This window comes from Nicotiana tomentosiformis, chromosome 11, assembly GCF_000390325.3.
Source record: "Nicotiana tomentosiformis chromosome 11, ASM39032v3, whole genome shotgun sequence".
Classification (NCBI taxonomy): Eukaryota; Viridiplantae; Streptophyta; class Magnoliopsida; order Solanales; family Solanaceae; genus Nicotiana; species Nicotiana tomentosiformis.
In genome coordinates, this window is record NC_090822.1 from 89,798,145 (window position 1) to 89,820,353 (window position 22,209).

General features: G+C 38.7%; 2 protein-coding genes across 2 annotated transcripts; both read left to right on the forward strand.

Moving 5' to 3' along the window:
- Window positions 1-588: 588 nt before the first annotated feature.
- On the forward strand, window positions 589-5,207 carry LOC104117764 (cell wall protein AWA1-like). The gene is made up of 7 exons (XM_009628858.3): window positions 589-855; window positions 1,164-1,234; window positions 2,431-2,527; window positions 2,870-3,914; window positions 4,033-4,182; window positions 4,271-4,770; window positions 4,880-5,207. The coding sequence occupies exons 3-7, from the start codon at window positions 2,463-2,465 to the stop codon at window positions 4,986-4,988; spliced, it is 1,869 nt and encodes a 622-aa protein (XP_009627153.1). The 5' UTR covers window positions 589-855; window positions 1,164-1,234; window positions 2,431-2,462; the 3' UTR covers window positions 4,989-5,207.
- A 9,324-nt stretch (window positions 5,208-14,531) lies between these two features.
- LOC138901813 (uncharacterized) lies at window positions 14,532-14,915 on the forward strand. The gene has a single exon (XM_070189606.1). The coding sequence runs from the start codon at window positions 14,532-14,534 to the stop codon at window positions 14,913-14,915; it is 384 nt and encodes a 127-aa protein (XP_070045707.1).
- Window positions 14,916-22,209: the final 7,294 nt, after the last annotated feature.

A 22,209-nucleotide genomic window follows, 5' to 3' on the forward strand; every position in this document is an offset into this window, starting at 1 on the left:
AAAATTTATACTTTTCTATGGTTGTATCGAGTTTAAATCTTTTTTACGTCTAAATTATAATGAAAATTTGGTACGCATTGCATAGAGAAAAACATGAAATTTATGGATTTAATTTTTGGAACTTGTAGTTTATCTAGTTCTACATTTACTTATGTAGCGTATAATAGCTATTAGAGATGCTTTTTCTATTATTCTTATTCTAAATTGATGTAATTCCCTTATCGAAAATGTTATTTTACTTGTGCAATATTTATTTTTGATATATAGGAAAGGACTCCCCTAGTGAAAATATTGTTTTAACTTGTGTTGTTAATAATAGAGATGTGATTGTTTGTTGAAAATATTAATTTTATTTGTTTCTTCACATAAAAGAAGTAATTTTCATATTTGCATATCAAAAACCTATTAAGTTGACTTAATAAATTTGAAAGAGACCGAACCGAACACAATATATGTTTCTAAAAAACTCCATAGTCAGCCTCAGTACGTGTGTGTAGTCATATGTACAATTCTACCTGCAGGGCACACATGTATATATTACAGTATAGAAAACAAATGAATCTTATTATACTAGGAACGACAGTTGACTTGTTTTTGGGCGACTGATCGAATGTTGCTGGCTTCCCACTTATGGCTTTTCTTTGTTTTGTTTTTTGCTTCTTCTTCTTGGAGGGATACACTAATTCTTTCACATTTAGTGCTTAATTTGTCTCTGAAGAACCCCTTCTCTCTATATCCTACGATAAAGCCAAAAGTAAGACTTTCTACCGTTTCACCAGCTGAGATTTTGTACTGGGCACCGCCAACTTCATATCATTTCTCTGTGTCTCTCTTTCTACTGAGGAGCAAACTAAGGTGTCTGCATTTCTCTCATATATATTGAATTTGACTATGTGTTGTTTATAATCGTGGTGCAGATGAGAAGAAATAACTCAACTTAGTGTTTCACTTTATCATTTTAACATTTGTTTTATAACGAGGTAGCTCAAATCTTGGGATCAATTTGCAAAATTTGCTTTGTTGGTGCATTTGATTTTTTTAGTAGTTATAATTGCATTTTCATAGTCCTGTCTATGTTTTCTCTTTTCCTTCTTTGAGATATTAAAGTTTTGTTTTTTCTTCCTTTTCATTCTGATGATAATGGTGTTTCTTATACTTTGCAGTGAAATCCAAATCCAGTCATTGTTCAGAAGGAATAAATAGGAAAATTCTCTTTTGATTCACTTTTTGCCAGGTAAAGTCCCGTTTACTATATCGCTTCTGTGTTTGCAAATTTTCTGGAGAACCTCTCATAGTGCAGAAAAGCTGTTCATTTTTTTAATCTAATTCTATAGGAAGGGGTTGATGGTATGGGTTAGAGTCGTCAGACATCATTATTAGTTAAAACTTAAAAGTTTCACTTTGTGTGATATTCTTTCTTTTTTAGTCTGTTTTTAAACTGATACTAATATCTTTTCATATTTTGAAAACATTTTAACTTTGAACTCAATTTATGCTTAATGATAAGGTTTTATAGCAACAAATATGTTTATAACATATTTAAAACCATAAATTCCAAAAATCATTCGTACTTTCTTAAATACTTTGCTCAGTCAAACACCATTGAAATGAAACAAGGGGAGTATTAGAGATAACTAGAGGGAAAAAAAAGGTGACAATTCCCATTGTCTTAGGAGATTGTGTTTTAGCCGTTAAAGCTTTGTACAAATTTTCAAAAGTGGTGACCATTTCTTGTCATTTTCCTCTTCTATGGACCAAGTTTAGATTCCATATGGTTGGGCATTCAAACCTTAAAGAGGCAATGCAAGTCTGGTTTAGCAAGTCCTAGGTAACAGAATATCAGCTTATTTGCTCTTTCATGAATAAACAGCTTCAAAATGGTTGCAATGCAACTCTGGTTAGCTTCACATATTGTAGTCTTAATGATTCTCTGATTCATGGGTTTGAGCATTTTCTCTTGAATCCATTTTAGAATAATCTAACGTACTTTCAAATTGTTCTTGTTTGAGTATTCCTTGGTTGTACATACATTTTAAAAAGGCACTAACTTTATAACATGATTTGGACAGAGGCGGAGCTAAGATTTAACGTTTATGGGTTCTGAATTTACAATCGAACCTATAGCTCGTTAGTTACTGGGTTTGTAATTAAGTATTTATACATATTTAATAGATTTTCTAGTATAAATACAGGATCTAAGCAAAAGGTTACTGGGTGCGTCTGAACCCGTAGATAAAACCCTCCCTCCGCCCCTGGATTTGGATTAGCCAGGGGTCTGAATTCTGAAACCGTGCTGACTGCTTTCTTTGCTTCCTACTGCATTCTTGACTACTATTTTCTAATTTTGTGCTACAATTACTATCATATTTGGAGTTTGCAAGAATTTGCATCTCATTTTCCTTACCTGTATTTTGGACTTTCTTTTGACAGATTTCCCAAGTCATATCTACCTGAGACGTGGAATGTTTGCATCACAGCTTTTGAGAATACTTCAGACTCTACCAACTGATTCAGACCATGGAGGCTGGTGAGTGTCAAAGTTTAACCTTAAGATTTGTCCTTACTAGGTTTTAATCTATTGTCTGTTTTTGCCCATTTTAGTTCTAACTAGTAATAAGTTGTGGATCAATAAGATGCATGTTTTCTGAATATCGCGCCTTCACTCATTTGGAAACTCTTAGTTGTCTAGTTAAATGCTGAAAATTCTTTGTTCTGAATTTCGCGTCTTTAAGTTTATTAACAAATGCATCTAAACAGGATCCGATAAAATTTGTTACCTATCTTTTGAAACTGGTTCATGCATTGAGAGTTACTTAGCCTTCAGATACCGATCTGTGCATAGTACTAAAACATTTGAATGCAACGACAGCGTCTTTGACACACCTGAAGAAAAGGCTACCATGAAGGATAATCAGAATGGGATCTTAAGTCGCTCAAATGGTTACAAGGAAGCAAATTCTTTACTCTTTCCCACAAAAGACTTCGTTAATTCAAATCGCTATGGAAGTTGTAAAGGCTCTTTGGCATGTGACACAAGAGATAGGGATGAGTTATGGAAGGTCCCAGAACTTTACGGTTCTGTATACTTCGACGATATTTCTAGAAGCAAAAACCATGAAATTATAGCTCCAACTGTGGAGGATGATCAGAATGAAGACTCACCTAACATAATCACTTGCAGGAGATATATTAATCAGTTTGCATGCGATACAAAATATAGAGATCAACAATGGAGTACTCCAGAATTTGAGTGCTCCGTGATTGCTGGTTTCGTTGATGAGAAAGAAAATGGATCCATTGTCTCTGATGCGCATGCACCATTTACCTCTGGCTGCAAGTTCTTTGGGACAAACACTAGTTTATACACAGAGAAATGTGCTAAGGAATATGAGTTGCCTGAATTGATTGTTTGCTACAAAGAAAGTAACTATAACATTGTTGAAGACATATGCACGGACAAGGGTGTAGCTGTGACGGATAGGATTCTAACGGAAAGCTGGAGCAATGGTCAAAATGGCACATATGTTTGTACACCAGCTGATGAAGACCAGCACAGCAACACATCGGAAAGTGATGATATTGAATTATGCTCTGCAGGTGGATCTAAAGCTTCATCTGTAGAATATGCAAACAGCGTTGCTGCGACAAGTGAAGAAGAGGATACTGAGTCACTTGTTGCTGCGACAAATGAAGAAGAGGATACTGATAAGGTAAACAGAATTTCTGACGTGGATACTTATCTTGAGGATTTGATCATGATTTTTGGATCAAAAGGTACTACAAAGTGGAAAGGCACCAATCAATCAGGAAAATATTCATCTGCTAATATTATGCTTCATACGGAAGAGTCTGGCATTCAGAATTCTCAAAAATCCAACTCTGTTGGTGATCAATCTGCCCAGCAGCCTGATCAGGTTTATTTCTATTATTTATGGTTTTTCACCTTTGTTTTGGATAAGAAGTGATTATAAGAATATGTTCATCTGTATTAGACACCTTTTTGTGGTCATATCCAATTTGCTTGAACTCCAGATTCCTTATGAGGAAGCAGCATTGAAAAGCCAAATTGCAGTCTCAGAGCAAGATTCATCTGCTAATGTTATGCTTCATCTAGAAGAGATTGGTGTTCGGAATTCTCAAAAATACTCTGATTGTGATCAAACTGTCCAGCAGCCTGATCAGGTTTATTTCTGTCATCTTTATGGCTGAAAATATGTTCATCTGTATTATACAACTCACTGTGGTCATATGTGATTTGCTTAAACTCCAGATTCCTTTTGAGGAAGCAGCTATGAAAAGTCAAATTCCAGTCTCAGTAGTAGTCGATGAAGCAAATATCAGTACACCAGCTACCGACTTATTTTATGATAGTGAGTTGGGAACTGAAGCTATCATATTTGACTTCAACTTGAGTAAGCCAGTATCAACTAGCAGCATGGATGAATGTACTGAGAACTTTCCTGAACCATCCATCATATCAGCGGCCACTACCCGTTACAAGGATAGAAGTTGTTATAATCTCTGCAGCATTGACAGGAGCAGTAGTAACAATGTTCATGGACAATCTGTATCCCAAAATGTTGAGAATAAATCATCAGGCTGTCTCCTACTAAATAGCCAAGGTCATTTTGCTGATGGGGAGGCAAGTTTTTCTGCATTAGGACCTGCATCAGGTTTGCATTTTTGCTCGGGGGGTATATCATATTGTGGGAGCATTTCTCTTAGATCAGATGGCAGCACAACTAGTACCGGATCCTTTACCTTCCCAATGTACTGTTCTGCTACATCTTGTGCTAGTTTCCTTTGTCCTTTTGTTTTTCCATTTACTAGCTGATCATTTGTGTCTTGTTGATTGACATTTTAATTTTGTTGTTTGCAGCTTACTATCTGAATGGAATAGCAGTCCAGTAAGAATGGCACAGGTCGAAAGCAGTCATTGCCGGAAACACAAACGATGGAGGCAGGGCCTTCTCTGTTGTAGATTCTAAGATTATTCTATTTCTTTTTATAGGATTGATAGTTCTAATATATACATAAGTTAACCTTAAAATCATGATCCTTGTGATAGCCAGCCATATTCTGCAACTGTGGAAAGGATGGTATATTTGTTTTGTGGTCTTAAAGGATGAATGTACAAAATGCAAAACCTTTTCTTACATTCTTGTTTTCCTTATTTCATCAATCATATAGTATATTCGTTTATCAAATATACTGAAAATTTTGGTTAATATTTTATGTGTGTATCCGCAATAATCTCATTTCTTTCGATGGAGAGGGGGTCCGATCCGGAAGTTCTCACGAAGAGAATAAGATGTTGCTCCCCTTCCCTCTTTCTTTTCCCGCTTTGCTAATCTTTCCCTCTAACGCGGGTTACTCTAGTGGTGAGCATCTCCCACTTCCAACCAAGAAATTGTGAATTCGAGCCACCCCAAGAGCAAGGTGAGGAGTTCTTGGAGGGAGGGAGCCGAGGGTATATCGGAAACAACCTCTTTACAGGGTAAGGGTAAGGTCTACGTACACACTACCCTCCCCAAGCCTCACTAGTGGGATTATACTGGGTTGTTATTGTTGTTGTAATGCGGGCCGGGCGGCGATGGGCGCGGGAGGAAGAAACCTAAGAGAAGATACTCGTCTCTTAGGTCTTTTTTTTCGGTGCAACACAGGAAAGCACCCTCTTTTTGTCATCCCTGCAGCTTTCCAGATTTTGTATTGAACGCATGGCGTAGCTAGGACCCTTCAAATTCTGTTTGAGCCGACGACTGCAGTACTCTTGTAACTGCTTATTACTATCAGAGGCAAATGAAACCAATTGAACCTACTATTTCGATACATACATACATACATACATTACACGCAGTGTATATCATCAAGTTTAAATCATGAATTCACCTCTCATTTAAACACTCTCATTTTGAATGTTTAAAGATACCAAGAAGATGGACATCAATCACTTCTTTTCCAGTAAATTGTTTAGAACATATGGTGAAAATGGCTTTCTTTTGAATTTCTTTTTGCAGTTATCCCATTGCAGTAGCAAATGCAGAAAGCCTGTTTGCCGTATAAACGTATTCATAGCCTTAATCATATGAGTTACATCAAAAGTAGAATGGAATCTTACCTATTACAAGTATAAAGGGATGAACTGTAATTTATTCAAGCATTGATCTGATCGTCTTTCGTAAAATAAGTTTAGGGAGAAAATCTTTCTACAACAATTTGTTTTAATTATGTATTTGAAAACTATATTCTGGAAAGTTAAACAATTTAAAATAGAATTATATCCGAGCCCACTGAATTCACAGTGTTTCCTTAAGGACTCCCTCGTACTACCCAAGGTTTATGATTATTTTCTTCCAAAATAGAATGGATAACCACACTAGTGTAGTGGTACTTCAAACACAAGTGTACAACGAACATAAATGATAGCAGTGAATCACACTTACTTTGTTTTTGTAAGAGAACAATGCAGAAAGGAAGAAGAGATTTCAGAATTTTCGTAAGAAAAATATGAAGGAATGGCATGATGTTTATAGCTATCAGATTGGGTTCAATGAAAAGGTGTGACTCTTCAAGATGGCCTTTTGCGTAAAACGACTATAACGAAAATGACTATTTACGCAAAATAAAACGGGAAAATAAAATCGGAGGGAACTTAAATTACCGTTACATAAATGGTTGATTTGGATTAAAATTAATATAATTTAATATTTAAAATTTGATTCAAAAAATTAATCAATCAAATCTTTTGACTTGATCCAAATCCATATCCGAACCCGAAGCCATGCCGAGCCGAGCAAGCGAGCAAGCGACGACGACGGCGCGAGGCTTGACTTCTTCTCAACTCTTTAAGAGCTAGAAGAAGTGCAACTATATATATACCCAACAAATGATCTTTCCTCCTCCAATGCGGGGCAATGTTCCTTTGTAGAGGACGGAAAATCAAATTTTTATTTTTTCCTCAATTTCCCATTCACCTCATTTTTTAACTAAAAATCCAATAATTATCCCACATAAATGGGAAATGGCTATAGAAGTAAAATATGCATAAAAATTATGTGATTCGTAAGCAGGGGTTAATTGTATCAGGAGAAGTAAGTTTCCCTTTGAACTTTTCGTAGTGAGCTCATGTCGGATATACCCGGTCAATCGGTAGATTTGATATCTTTAAATTGTCGAACTTTTGTGTATACCTAGACAACCATAAGTCACATAATCAATCATTTACTGTCTTTAGTTCTCATTATTGTGTTCGTTTCGTCCATAAACACCGCCCGATTTCATAAGTGCATGGAGAACTGGCCTTACAAAATTCTCCTTGAAGCGGCTAACAATTCACACTTACATATAGGTGATTCCTAAACGTGTCATCCCGTAGATACACTATTTAATATACCTCGTATCAATCTTAGAAACCATTGAAAAGCCTTAACGTTTTATGCTTGTTACTGAACATTGTATCATCACGAATATGGACTAAATTACTTTATTTGACATTAGTGTTGAACCGTCATTAATGATTTTATTTTATCTCCTTGAACCTAGATCTTGGGATCTTCAGTCTTCTAGGTAGAGTTACCGTCACAATAACTTATCCTCGACCATAGTCTCATTCCCTTCGATAACTACCTCTCTAGTTAGGCCTTTTGTAAGTAGATTCGACACATTATCACTTGATTTCACGTAGTCAATTGTGATCATTCTTCTAGAGAGCAATTATCTAACGGTTTTATATCTTCTTCATATATGACGAGATTTTTCGTTATACATAACGCTCCCAGCCCTTCCAATTGTCGCTTAACTATCGCAATGTATGCATATTGGTGCCAACGGTTTGGGCCAAAATGGAATATCTTTCAAGAAATTTCGAAGCCATTCAACTTCTTCACCGACTTTATCTAAGGCTACAAACTCAGCCTCCATTGTAGATCGCGCAATACGAGTTTGTTTGGATGACAAAACACCGTTCCTCTACTAATAGTGAATATATATCCACTTGTAGATTTAGAATTTGTTGAACCGGTAATCCAGTTTGCATCACAATATCCCTCAAGCCTTGCATGATACTTACTATAGTACGAAGCAAAGTCTTAGGTATGGTTTAAATACCCCAAAACTCGTTTTATTGTCATCTAATAAAATTAACCTAGATTACTTGTGTATCAGCTTAATTTACTTATATCACAAGTTATATCTGGCCGCATACAATTTATGGTATACATTAAACATCCCAATACACGAGCATAATCTAATTGAGATATGTTTAGATTTTTTGTAATGATCCGGCCGGTCATTTTCCTTTCTAGATCCTCGTTCCCCTAAATAAGACTCCACATATGTATTTTTACTATTTTATAACTTGCAGGGATGGTTAGTTCGGGTTTGGAAGGGTTCGGGTTGAAATCATAACACTTAGTTCCTTAATATTGGCTTAAAAGGGTTAAGTTTTGACTTGAGTCAATATTTTGATTAAACGACCTCAGAACCGGGATTTGACGATCCCAATAGGTTCGTATGATGATTTTGGACTTGGACGTATGTTCGGATCGATTTTTGGATGATTCGGGAGCATTTCAACGCTTAATACTGAAAGTTGGCACATTGAAGGTTTTAAAGTTCTTTAAATTTGGTTTGAAGTAGGTTTTAGTGTTATCGAGGTCCATTTGGGATTCCACACTTAAGAATAGTTCCGTAAGGTGATTTAAGACTTGCACACAAAATTTGGTGTAATTCCGAGTAGTCTAAGTATGATTCGGCACGTTTGGAGCAAGTTGAAAACTTGAAGTTCATAATTTGATTCAATATAGTTTTGGGGTGTGATTCTTAGTGTCGATGTTGTTTTACACATTTGAGAGTTCGAGCAGGTCCGTATTATATTTATGGACTTGTTGGTGCATTTGGGCGGGATCCCGAGTGGCTCGGGTGTGTTTCGGATAGCCCAGAGTTAAGTTGAAAACACCAGATTTTGCTGTTCTAGTTTCCTTCTTCGCGAACGCGGAAGGACCCTCGCGTTCGCGATGAAGGATTTAGGGACTGGGGGATTTTTCCCTTCGCGTTCGCGAGTACAGGGCCGTGTTCGCGAAGACCTGGACCATTGGCCTTCGCGTTCTCGTTTGGCAGACCGTGTTCGCGTAGAAGCCTGGGCCTGAGCCAGGCCAACCCAATTTCCCTACGCGTTCGCACGGTGTAGGCAGCCTAGTGCACCGCGTTGGCATGGGTACTCTCGCGTTCGCGTAGAACCTTTTTCCTAGGCTCTTCAGTTAAGCCTTCGCGATCGCGTATAAGAACCACTAGGCAGAAACATTTTTAAATCGGGACTTAGGCTATTTTTGGATTATTTTCTTTCATCTCTTGGGCGATTCTAGAGCTCTTGGAGAGGGGTTTTCACTTAGCACTTTGAGGTAAGTAATTTTTATCCAATGTAAGTTAAATACATAGATTATGGGTAAATTTTAACATGAAAATTTATGAAAATTATGGGTTTAGTTGAAAAACCTAGGTTTTGATAAAAATGGGATTTGACCACGAAAATGATTATGGAATTGGGTAAAAATTATATATTTGAGTTCATGTGGTTATGGGTAACATTTATCTTCGAAAATTTGCGGAATCCGGGCACATGGGCACAGGGGCGAATTTAAGAAATCTTCCAATTAGGGTTGGGTATTTACTCTAATAGTTAAATTATGAACCTTTGAGCATGCATTGATTAATTTATATAACATTTGACTAGTTTTGGATTGTTTGGCACCGAGTTGAGGCTTTAAGACGAATTTGTGGGCAGGAAAGTGAACTTTGAGACGAGGTAAGACTCTTGACTAACCTTGTAAGAGGGAATATACCCCATAGGTGATTTAAATTACTATTTGCTCCTAATTGTGGGGGCTACGTACGCACGACATGACGAGAGTCCATGCGTATCTACTAATTATGTTTATGTTCGGGTAGTCTAGGACCCAAATCATGAAATACTTGTAATGTTTGCACCCTATTTGTTCATTAAAGTGCCTAAATTGTATTGGAACTTGATAGAGGAATTGTAAATGATTGACTTCCACTACTTGAGTTTTGGCGGGATACTTGATCGTTAATAGAAATTGTGCTTCTTTGTGTATTAGCCTCGTAGTAGCTTTTAAATCAAATGCTTAAGTATCATTTTTTGTGTGGAGCGGGCCGAATGCCTCGGTAGTAGAATGGATGCATCTATGGTTCGTGCCGCTAATCCCTCGGCAGTGTATATATTATTCTGGATCGGGTTGTACGACCTCGGCGTAATCGTGCGTGATAATACTCGGAATTGATTATATTGGATATTATTTTATGGCTTGAGAGGTTATAATTATTTAATGACATAAATTGACTTGGGGTTTACTATTAGTGAAAGAATTATTTATTCACTGCTTGTTAGTGAGTTATTATTATTTATACAACCCATGCTTATTTAGAATTTTCTTTACTTTATTGTTAGCCCATAGTAAGTGTCAAAGTCATACCCTCATTACTACTTCTTCGAGGTTAGACTAGATACTTACTGGGTACATGTCATTTATGTATTCACGCTATACTTCTGCATTAACTGTTCAGGATCTAAGGCAGGTGCATTTGGCAGTCATACCGGCCCGCACCCTCGTTACCCTGAGGCCTAGTGATGAGCTGCTTCCCGAGCCGTTCTGCATCACCTAAAGTCTCTCTTTTGTATCTATTTTCTATCTACTTTATTTCGGACATTAGTTAGAGTTTTGTATATTCTACCAGTTGCTCATATACTTGTGACACTAGGTCCTGACACATTTACTAGTAGACTATATAGTTTTGGAGTATTAATATCGCTATGATTTCCCACTCATTGGCCTTCGTTTTATTTCATTTAATTTCCTACTCTTTAATTTCTTAAAAAATGGAATTTAATTACGTGGTAACTTATTAAAAAGAGAAATCACATGGTCAGTTCACCATTGGCTTGTCTAGGGGCGACGTTGGGCGCCATCATGACCTATAGGAGAAATTGGGTTGTGACAACATGGTATCAAGCACTAGGTTCACGTAGGTCTTACAAATTATGAGCATGCCTAATAGAGTCTTGTGGATCGGTATGGAGACATTTGTACTTATCTTCGAGAGGTTATATGGTGTTAGGAAACTACTCTTTCTTTATCTCCTATCGTGCAGTTGATGTGGTGCTAAGTATCTTTCTCTTATTCTCTCATAGATGGTGAGAACGTGCGCGACAGATGTACCCGATCATGGAGAAACTGCTCCCCTTATTGCTAGAGGCCGAGGAAAAGGCCGAGGGAGGGCTCCAGCTCGTGGTAGAGGACGGGGGTATCCTAGAGTTGCTCCAGTTATGCCACTAGTGGATCCAGTAGAGGATCCTATTATTGAGGAGCATGGCGAGGTGTCTGCATCAGAGCCAACCCCGCGATTCTAGGAGGTAATGGGTTGTATGCTGCGGTTCATGGATTCTATGACTCGTGGTGGTTTATTTCCAGTAGACCCAGCCACATATCAGGCGGGAGGGAGAGCGCAGACCCCTACCGCTCAGGCTCCAGGGCATGCAACTGCCATATATCAGACCCCGGGCGCACAACCCGTGGGCGGAGCCCAGCAAGTTGCAACAGTTATACCTGAACCCAGACCAGCTGCGGTCGGCGAGCCGCATAAGCTATTGGATAGATAGACCAGACTACACCCTCCTGTCTTCGGAGGTGAGCGACATGAGGACCCCCAGGACTTTATTGATCGGTGTGGGGATAGATTGCATAATATGAGGATATTAGAGTCCCACGGGGTGGGCTTTACCACCTTTTAGTTGGAGGGCAAGGCCCGTAGATGGTGGCAGTTCTATCTTCTTGGCAGACAAGCAAGTTCTCCTCCCATGACTTGGGATCAGTTTACATGCCTCTTCTTGGACAGATATATTCCACCCTCTTAGAGGTAAGAGTTGCGGTTTCAGCTCGAGCATCTCCAGCAGGGTCAGATGTCGGTGACCGACTATGAGGCGAGATTCTCTGAGTTGTCTCACCATGCACTTATGATACTTTCTACCGATGTAGAGAGAGTGGGGAGGTTTGTTGTAGGTTTGCACTCTGGTATTCAAGCCACTATGGCCCGAGTGGTTGAGATGGGGACTTTTACGAGTTAGTTGTGGAGATAGCTCGGAGGATCGAGGGTGTACGTCAGCGTAGCCGAGAGCAAGCGACGAGGGATAAGTGGTTTTGATATTTTGGAGAGTTTAGAGGTGTCCTGGCTGGGGGCAAAGGTTAGTTTGTGCGGGGTCAGTCTAGTAGGCCTACATATCCAGCACTGCCGCCTCTTCGTGGTGCTCCAGTGCGGCCTTATTTCAGCGCCATGCCAAATAGTTCCTACCACCCACCAACTATTTAGGGTTTCTCTAGTGGGTATTCAGGCCATTCGGGTCATACTTCAGGTCAGCAGTCCACCGTACCAAGAGGTTGTTTCGAGTGAGAGGATCTTAGTCATGTGCGGTGGTTCTTCCCTAGGCTTCGGGGCAAGGCAGTGCAACAGGGTCAAAAGCTTATGATTACGGCACCAGCTTCCATGCCAGTAGTCCGGCCTCCCAGAGGCAGAGTGCAGGTGGGTAGGGTCTGTCCTAGAAGTGGAGGCCAATCAGGTGTCGCTCCAGCTATGTTCTATGCCTTTTCGTCCAGACTAGATGCAATGGCCTTAGATGTCGTGATCACATGTATTATTTCTATCTGCGGTAGGGGTGCTTCAGTACTATTTGATCCAGGGTCTACATATTCTTATGTTTCATCTCTGTTTGCTCATTTCCTGGGAGTTCCTCGGGAGTCCTTGGGTACTCCTGTTTATGTATCTACACCAGTGGACGATTCTATTGTTGTGGATCGGGTATACTTGTCCTGTATCGTGACTTCTTGTGGTTATGAGACTAGAGCAAATCTTATGTTGCTTGATATGACCGACTTTGAGGTTATCCTGGGCATGGACTGGCTGTCTCCATATCACGCCATCTTTCATTGACATGCCAAGACTGTTACCTTGGTGATGCTAGAGTTGCCTAGATTGGAGTGGAAGGGTTCGTTTATCAGTGCATCTAGTCGGGTCATCTCTTTTCTAAAGGCTCGACATATGGTCGAGAAGGGTTGTTTGGCTTATCTAACTTATGTTTGGGATACTACTACAGAGACTCCGATAATTGATTCAGTGCCCGTAGTCCGGAGTTCTCCGATATATTTCCTTCTAATCTTCCAGGCATTCCATCAGATTGTGATATCTATTTCCGTATTGATTTGGCCCTGGGTACCCAACCTATCTCTATTCCACCGTACCGCATGGCTCCGAAAAAGTTGAAAAAATTAAAGGAACAACTTGAGGAGTTGCTAGCAAAGGGGTTTGTCAGACCGAGCGTGTCGCCTTGGGGTATACCAGTGTTATTTGTGGAGAAGAAATATGGGACTATGCGGATGCACATTGATTACCGCCAGTTTAACAAAGTTGCCACTAAGAACAAGTACTCGTTGTCACGTATTGATGATTTGTTTGACTAGTTATAGGGTGCCAGGTTATTCTCTAAGATCTACTTGAGATCGGGGTATCATAAGTTGAAGATTCGGTATTCAGATGTTCCGAAGACGGCTTTTCCGGACTAGATATGGCCATTATGAGTTTCTAGTGATGTCATTTGATTTGACTAACGCTCCAGCGATGTTTTATGGATATGATGAACCGGGTGTTCAGGCCATACATTGATTCATTTGTCATTGTCTTCATTGATGATATTTTGATCTACTCACGTAGCATGGAGGAGCACGAGCAATATTTGAGAGTGGTGCTTCAAACCTTGTGGGAACAGAAGTTATATGCTAAGTTCTCCAAGTGTGAGTTCTAGTTGGATTCTGTGGCATTCTTGGGGCATGTTGTATCAGAAAAGGATATTAAGGTAGATCCCAAGAAGATTGAGGCAGTTCAGAGTTGGCCTCGTCCTACCACGGCAGCTGAGATTAGGAGCTTCTTGGGGTTAGCAGGTTATTATCGCTGGTTTGTGGAGGGCTTCTCATCTATTGAAACACCTTTGACTAAATTAACAGAAGGGTGCTCCGTTCCAATGGTCCGACGATTTTGAGGTGAGCTGTCAGAAGCTCAAGACCGCATTGACTTCAGCACCGATGTTAGTGTTGCCTTCCGGTTCAGGAATATATACTATGTATTGCGATGCTTCACGCGTTGGTTTAGGTTGTGTATTGATGCAGAATGGGCGAGTTATTGCATATGCTTCACGTCAGCTAAAGCCCCATGAGAAGAATTACCATGTACATGATTTGGAGTTGGCCGCGATTGTTCATGCTCTTAAGACCTGGAGGCATTATCTTTATGGGGTGTCCTGTGAGGTTTACACTGATCGTCACAGCTTGCAGCATTTGTTCAAACAGAGGGCTCTCAATTTGAGGCAGCGTAGGTGGCTTGAGTTACTAAAAGATTATGATATTACCATCTTGTATCATTCGAACAAGGCGAATGTAGTTGCGGATGCCTTGAGCAGAAAGGCAGAGAGTATGGGTAGCTTGGCATTCATTTCAGCAGAGGAGAGGCCATTAGCTTTGGACATCCAGTCCTTGTCTCACAGACTTGTGAGGTTGGATATTTCAGAGCCCATACGAGTTCTTGTATGCGTCGTCGCTCAGTCTTCATTATTCGAGCATAACAAGGCTCGTCAGTTTGATGATCCGCACTTGTTGGTTCTTAGGGAGACGGTACTGCAGGGTGGTGACAAGGAGGCCACTATCGGTGGGGATGGTGTTCTGCGACTCCACGGTCGCCTATGTGTTCCTAATGTTGATGGCTTGAGGGAGAAGGTCCTAGATGAGGCACATAGTTCTCGGTATTCTATTCATCCATGTGCTACAAAGATGTATCATGACCTAATGCAGCATTATTAGTGGCGACGGATTAAGAAGGACATAGTCGAGTATGTGGCGAAGTGTCTAAATTGCCAGCAGGTTAAGTATGAGCACCAGAGACCAGGTGGCCTACTCCAGCAGATGACTATACATGAGTGGAAATGGGAGCGCATTACTATGGACTTCGTAGTTGGGTTGCCGTGGATCTTGTGGAAGTTTGATGCAGTTTGGGTCATCGTCAACAGGTTGACCAAGTCAGCACACTTCATTCCGGTTGTGACCACGTATTCTTCAGAGAGGTTGGCCCAGATTTAGATTCAGGAGATTGTTCAGTTGCATGGTGTGCCTTTCTCCATCATATCAGATAGAAGCCATCAGTTTACTTCGCATTTCTAGAGGGTAGTACAAAGTGAGTTGGGGATCCGGGTAGAGATCAGCATAGCCTTTCATCCACAGACCGACGGACAGTCGGAGCGGACAATTCAGATCTTGGAGGATATGCTCAGAGTATGTGTGATTGACTTCGGAGGGCAGTGGGATCGATTCTTGCCTTTGGTCAAGTTTGCTTACAACAACAGTTATCAGTCCAGCATCAAGATGGCTCCATTTGAGGCTTTATATGGTCGACGATGTCGTTCGCCCATCGAATGGTTTGAGCCCGGCGAGGCTAAGTTATATGGTACTGATTTAGTGAAGGATGCCTTGGAAAAGGTAAAGTTGATTCTGGAGCAACTTTGCACAGCACAGTCCAGATAGAAGAGTTACGCGGATCAGAAGGCGCGTGATTTATCATTTATGGTGGACGAGAAGGTTCTCTTGAAAGTCTCACCGATGAAGGGAATCATGAGGTTCGGGAAGAAGGTCAAGTTGAGCCCAAGGTTTATAGGTCCATTCGAGGTGTTGAGACGGGTTGTGGAGGTTGCTTATGATCTTGATTTGCCTCCCAGTCTATCGGGAGTTCATCTGGTCTTCATGTGTCTATGATCCAGAGATATCATGTCGACAGGTCACATGTGTTAGTCTTCAGCACGATTCAGCAAGATGAGAGCCTGAGTTATAAAGAGGAGCCAATTGCTATTGTTGACAGGCACGTTCGCCAGCTGAGGTCGAAGAAGATTTCTGCGGTAAAAGTGCAGTGAAGGGTCCAACCAGTCGAGGAGGGGACTTGGGAGGCCGAGGAGGACATACAGAGCATATATCCACACTTATTCGGCACTCCAGGTACGATTCTCGACCTGTTCAAGGACGAACGTTTGTTTAAGAGGTGGAGAATGTAATGACCTGACATGTCGTTTTGCTTTCTAGATCCCCGTTCCCCTAAATAAGACTCCCCATATGTGATTTTACTGTTTTATGACTTGTGGGGATGGTTAGTTCGGGTTTGGTAGGGTTCAGATTGAAATAGGAACACTTAGTTCCTTAATATTGGCTTAAAGGGTTAAGTTTAAATTGAGTCAACATTTTGAGTAAACGACCTAGGAACTGGGATTTGATAGTCCCAATAGGTTCGTATGATGATTTTGGACCTGGGCGTATATTCGGATCGGGTTTTGGATGACCTGGGAGCATTTCGGCGCTTAATACTGAAAGTTGGCACATTGAAGGTTTTAAAGTTCTTTAAATTTGGTTTAAAGTAGGTTTTGGTGTTATCGAGGTCCGTTTGGGATTCCAAGTTTGGGAATAGTTACGTATGGTGATTTAAGACTTGCACGCAAAATTTGGTATCATTCCGAGTAGTCTAAGTATGATTCAGCGCGTTTGGAGCAAGCTGAAAACTTGAAGTTCATGATTTAATTCAATATGGTTTTGGGGTGCGATTCTTAGTGTCAATGTTGTTTTACACATTTCGAGAGTTAGAGAAGATCCGTATTAGGTTTATGGACTTTTTGGTGCATTAAGGCGGGGTCCCGAGTGGCTTGGGTGTGTTTCGGACCGCCCGAAGTTAAATTGAAAACACCAGAATTTGTTGTTTTAGTTTCCTTCTTCGCGAACGCGGAAGGACCCTCGCGTTCGCGATGATGGATTTGGGGACTGGGGGCTTTTGCCATTCGCGTTCGTGAGTACAGGGCCGCGTTCGAGGAGACCTGGACCGTTGCCCTTCACGTTCACGATTGGTAGGCTGTGTTCACATAGAAGCCTGGGCCTGGGCAACCCAATTGCCCTACGCGCTCGCGTGTTGGGCCCCGCATTCGCGAGGTGTAGGCAGCCCAGTGCACCGCGTTCACATGGGTAATCTCGCGTTCGCGTAGAGACATTTTCCTGGGCTCTTGAGTTTAGCCTGGACCGCGAGAGCTTGGCCGCGATCGCGTATAAGGACCACTGGGCAGAAACATTTTAAAAACGGGACTTAGACTATTTTTGGCTCATTTTCTTTCATCTCTTGGGCGATTTTGGAGATCTTGGAGAGGGGTTTTTACCTATCACTTTGAGGTAAGTAATTTCTATCTAATGTGAGTTAAATACATAGATTATGGGTAGATTTTAACATTAAAAAATTGTAAAAATTATGGGTTTAGTTGAAAAACCTAGGTTTTGATAAAACTGGAATTTAACCACGAAAATGATTATGGAATTGGGTGAAAATTATATATTTGAGTTCGTGAGGTTATGGGTAACATTTATCTTCGAAAATTTCCAAAATCCGGGCATGTGGGACAAAGGGTGAATTTTAGGAATCTTCCAATTTGGTTTGGGTAATTACTCTAATAGTTAAATTATGAACCTTTGAGCATGTATTGATTAATTTTTATAACATTTGACTAGTTTTTGATTGTTCGGCATCGAGTTGAGGCTTTAGAATGAATTTGTGGTTGAAAAGTGAACTTTGAGACGAGGTAAGTCTCTTGCCTAACTTTGTAAGAGGAAATTTACCCCATAGGCAATTTAAATTACTATTTGCTCCTAATTATGGGGGTTACGTACGCACGAGGTGACGAGAGTCCGTGCGTAGATACTGATTATGTTTATGTCCAGGTAGTCTAGGACTCAGATCATGAAATACTTGTAATGTTTGCATCCTATTTGTTAATTAAAGTGCCTAAATTGTATTGGAACTTGATAAAGGAATTGTAAAAGACAGACTTCCACTACTTGAGTTTTGGCGGGATATTTGACTACTAATAGAATTTGTGCTTCTTTGTGTATTAGCCTCGTAATAGCTTTAAATCGAATGCTTATAAAGTATCATCTCTTCTTGTGGAGCGGTCCGAATACCTCGGTAATAGAATAGATGCATCTATGGTTCGTGTCGCTAATCCCTCGGCAGTATACATATTATTATGGATCAGGTTGTACGACCTCAGCGTAATCGTGCGTGATAATACTCGGAGTTTAATTATATTGGATATTATTTTATGGCTTGAGAGGTTATAATTATTTAATGATATAAATTGACTTGAGGTTTACTATTAGTGAAAGAATTATTTATTCACTGCTTGTTATTGAGTTATTATTATTTACATAACCCATGCTTATTTAAAAAAAATTGTACTTTATTGTTAGCCCATAGTAAGTGTCAAAGTCAAACCCTCGTCACTACTTCTAAAGGTTAGACTAGATACTTACTGGGTACATGTCGTTTATGACTCACGCTACACTTCTGCACTAACTGTGCATGATCTGAGAAAGGTGCATCTGACAGTCATACCGACGTGCACCCATGTTACCCTGAGGCCTAGTGGTGAGTTGCTACCTGAGCCGTTCTGCAACAATTAAAGTATGTCTTTTGTATCTATTTTCTGTCTACTTTATTTCGGACAGTAATTAGAGTTTTGTATATTCTACTAGTTGCTCATATACTTGTGACACCATGTCCTGGCACACATACTAGTAGACAGTATGGTTTTGGAGTATTTATATCGTTATGATTACCCACTCAATGGCCTTCGTTTTATTTCATTAAATTTTTGACTCCTTAATTTCTTAATAAATAGAATTTAATTACTTGGTAACTTATTAAAAAGAGAAATCACATGGTCAGTTCACCGTTGGCTTGCTTAGCGGCGACGTTGGGCGCCATCACGACCTATAAGAGGAATTAGGTCGTGACACTTTTATTCTTTACAAGTGCAAGATTCACGTTAATTTGAGTCTTTGCAACTTCGAAATCTAAGTGCTTGAAATTTTCAAGTGTTGTTTTAATGTAATGAGATTGCTACAATGCCAAACCTTGAGAAGTCTTATGAATCTTAATACCCAAGATTAAATTGGCAACTCCTAAGTCTTTCATATCAAACTTGCAGTTAGCATACACTTTGTCACATTTATGTTGGCAATGTTATTACTCATTATCAACATATCATCCATATAGAGACAAACAATGACTGTGATTTGAAACATTTTTAATGTACACAAATTTATCACCTTCATTAATCATAACACTATTTGACAATATTATTTGATCAAATTTTACATGCCATTATTTGGGTACTTGTTTTAGTCTATAAAGAGACTTAACAAGTCTACATACCTTTTTTTCTTTGCCTGGAACCACAAACCCTTTTAGGTTATTTCATATAAATTTCTTTCTCCAAATCTCCATTTAAGAAGGTTGTCTTAGCGTACATTTGATGGATTTCAAGATCATATACTGCATCTAGTGCTGCTAATATTTGTATGGACGTAATTCTTGTAACAGGGGAGTATGTGTCAAAATAGTCAAGGCATTCTCGTTATCTATAGCCTTTGACAACAAATCTTACGTTATACTTGTCAATAGTTCCATCATCTTTTATTTCCTCTTAAAAATCTATTTAGACATAACGATTTGTTACCGAGAGGAAAATCAACCAGTTCCCATGTATGATTGTTAAATATGGATTCTATTTCACTATTTACCGCCTCTTTCGAAAATAATTATTTAGAAGAAGACATGGCTTCTTTGAATGTTCGAGAAGGCTTGGGTTACTCTTTGGTCCAAAATGGTTCTTTCTCTTTTTATTATTTTGGGGAGCATCCACAAAAATATTTGCTCCCATTATTGTTGAGTTTCCACAAACCTTCTTTTCAGCAACTTTGTCGTCCTCTTCGATCCTTAATCGAAGAATGAGATTTTAAAGCGACTTCTCCTTGCATTTGTATTTCAAGTAATTTTTGAAGTCCTTCTACAAAGGAGGTGACTTCTCAATCAATGCTGCAAATTGGAATGCTTCATTGATGACCAAACCTTCAATGAAAAATACATTAGTAATAATATAATTAATTACTTTTAACAAAAGTATTAATTCAGATTATACCTTCAGCTAATAGATCATGGATAATCACTTGCAATTCTTAGACTTGGATAATAACAGACTTGCTATCTACCATTTTATAGTCAAGAAATTTTACGGCCACAAACTTTTTCTACCGACATCTTCAGTTTTGTATTTCTTTTCAAGCGCACTCCACAGTTCTTTCAACGTCTCTACATTACTATAGACATTATACAGATCGTCTTCCAGACCTCTAAGAATATAATTCATGCATAGAAAATCATAATGCTTCCATGCCTCAGTCAGAAGGAAGCGTTCATTATCCGGAGTTGTGTCTGGCACAACTGGGATATCTTCCTTAATAAATATTTGTAGGCTTAGGGTAGTCAAATAGAATAATATCTTTTGCTGCCATCGTTTAAAATCAACCCCAACATTTTTTTTCGGCTTTTCTGCCAGTGTAAGTGCTTTCGGCTTGTCGATGCATTGACAGTCACCATAGGAGCAGACTGGTTTTCGTTCTCACTTGTCATTTCTGTTAAAATTTCACAAATAATTTTTGCATATATGGTGAAGTTTTTATATCTTCAAAAGGAATAAAAATGGAGTAGAAAATCATATAAATTTTAATCTCCAATGGAGTAGAAAATCAATAGAATTTAATATCCAATGAACAAATAATAAATAAAATAAAATATATGTTAAAAATATAAAAGACGAAGAAGAAAACTACGAAGGCTTTAATCTTCAAACTTGGAGTAAAAAATCACACAGGTTTTAGTCTCCAGAATAGTGTATACAACACAAGTACAGAGTATAAAAATTTAAGTTCCTTAAGCTTGTTATTAATCTGTATTTGAAAATTATATTCCGAAAAGTTAAACAACGTAAAACAGAAATGTAGAAGAAGCAAAATTTTATCCGAACTCACTGAATTCACAATGTTTTCTTAAAGAACTCAATCACCTCCAAGTATCCGAGATTTAAAATTATTTTCTCCCATGATAAAAGGATAACCACACTAGTGTATGGCGAATACAAATGGCGGCAGTGAATCACGCTTACTTTATTTTTATAAGAAAACAATACAAAAATGAAGAAGAGATTTCAGAAATTTCGTAAGAAAAATCTGAGGGAAAGACGTGGTATTTATAGCCATCAGGTTGGGCTTAAACGAAGAGGTGTAACTCTTCAAGATGATATTTTGCGTAAAACAACTATAACAAAAATGACTATTTACCCAAAATAAAACGAAAAAATAAAACTGGAGGAAAACATAAATTACCATTACAAAAATGGTTGATTTGGATTAAAATATTAATATAATTTAATATTTAACAATAAATTTGATCCAAAAAATTAATCAGATCATTTGACCGAAGCCGAGCGAGCAACGACAACAGCGCAAGGCTTGATTTCTTCTCAATTCTTTAAGAGCTAGAAGAAGTGCAACTATATATATATCCAACAAATGAGCTTTCCTCCTCCAATATGGGACAAGAAAAATTCAAAATTTTATTTTTCCATCCATTTCCATTCACCTCAATTTTTAAACTAAAAACCCAATACAATTTACCAAGTCTTCATAATTGTTTGTTCAAGTGTTATGCTTTTAGTTTTATTTTTTATAATGATGGAAGATTGCTAGGTGGCACACCTCTACTATTCCATCGATATCTAAGGTGGTGGGTTCATTCAAACCGAGTATATTTAATGTGAAGTATAAATATATACGTAAAAGCTAACTAAAATTTCAACATAAATTAAATATGAACTTATAATTTTAAAACTACATGAGAACAATGTTATTTAAAGGAATAGTCAATCAAGTTTAAATTTAGTATTTACTTATGACTATATGCAACTGGTTGCACTGGTAACATGCTACCATGGAAACATAAAATATCAAATAAGTACCTTTCGAATTTATCTTTATATTAGGTCATGGCCTCACTTTGCCTTTAATTAGCAAATCATCAATTCATACTATTTTGATTGCAATGGTGATAAATTCTATATGACTGTGATCTTGAGAAGAGTTATGAGACGCAAAGATTGCTTTAACTTCCAAGTTAGAGTACATTATAACAACATGGTAAATAAAGGGAGAAAAATTCAAAACAATTCGAGGATATTGTGAT

Coding starts and splice junctions, on each gene's coding strand:
- LOC104117764 (XM_009628858.3), top strand. CDS start 2,463: ATGTTTGCATCACAGCTTTTGAGAATACTTCAGACTCTACCAACTGAT. Junction 3,915..4,032: donor CTGCCCAGCAGCCTGATCAG/GTTTATTTCTAT, acceptor CTTGAACTCCAG/ATTCCTTATGAGGAAGCAGC. Junction 4,771..4,879: donor GGATCCTTTACCTTCCCAAT/GTACTGTTCTGC, acceptor TGTTGTTTGCAG/CTTACTATCTGAATGGAATA.
- LOC138901813 (XM_070189606.1), top strand. CDS start 14,532: ATGGGTAGCTTGGCATTCATTTCAGCAGAGGAGAGGCCATTAGCTTTG.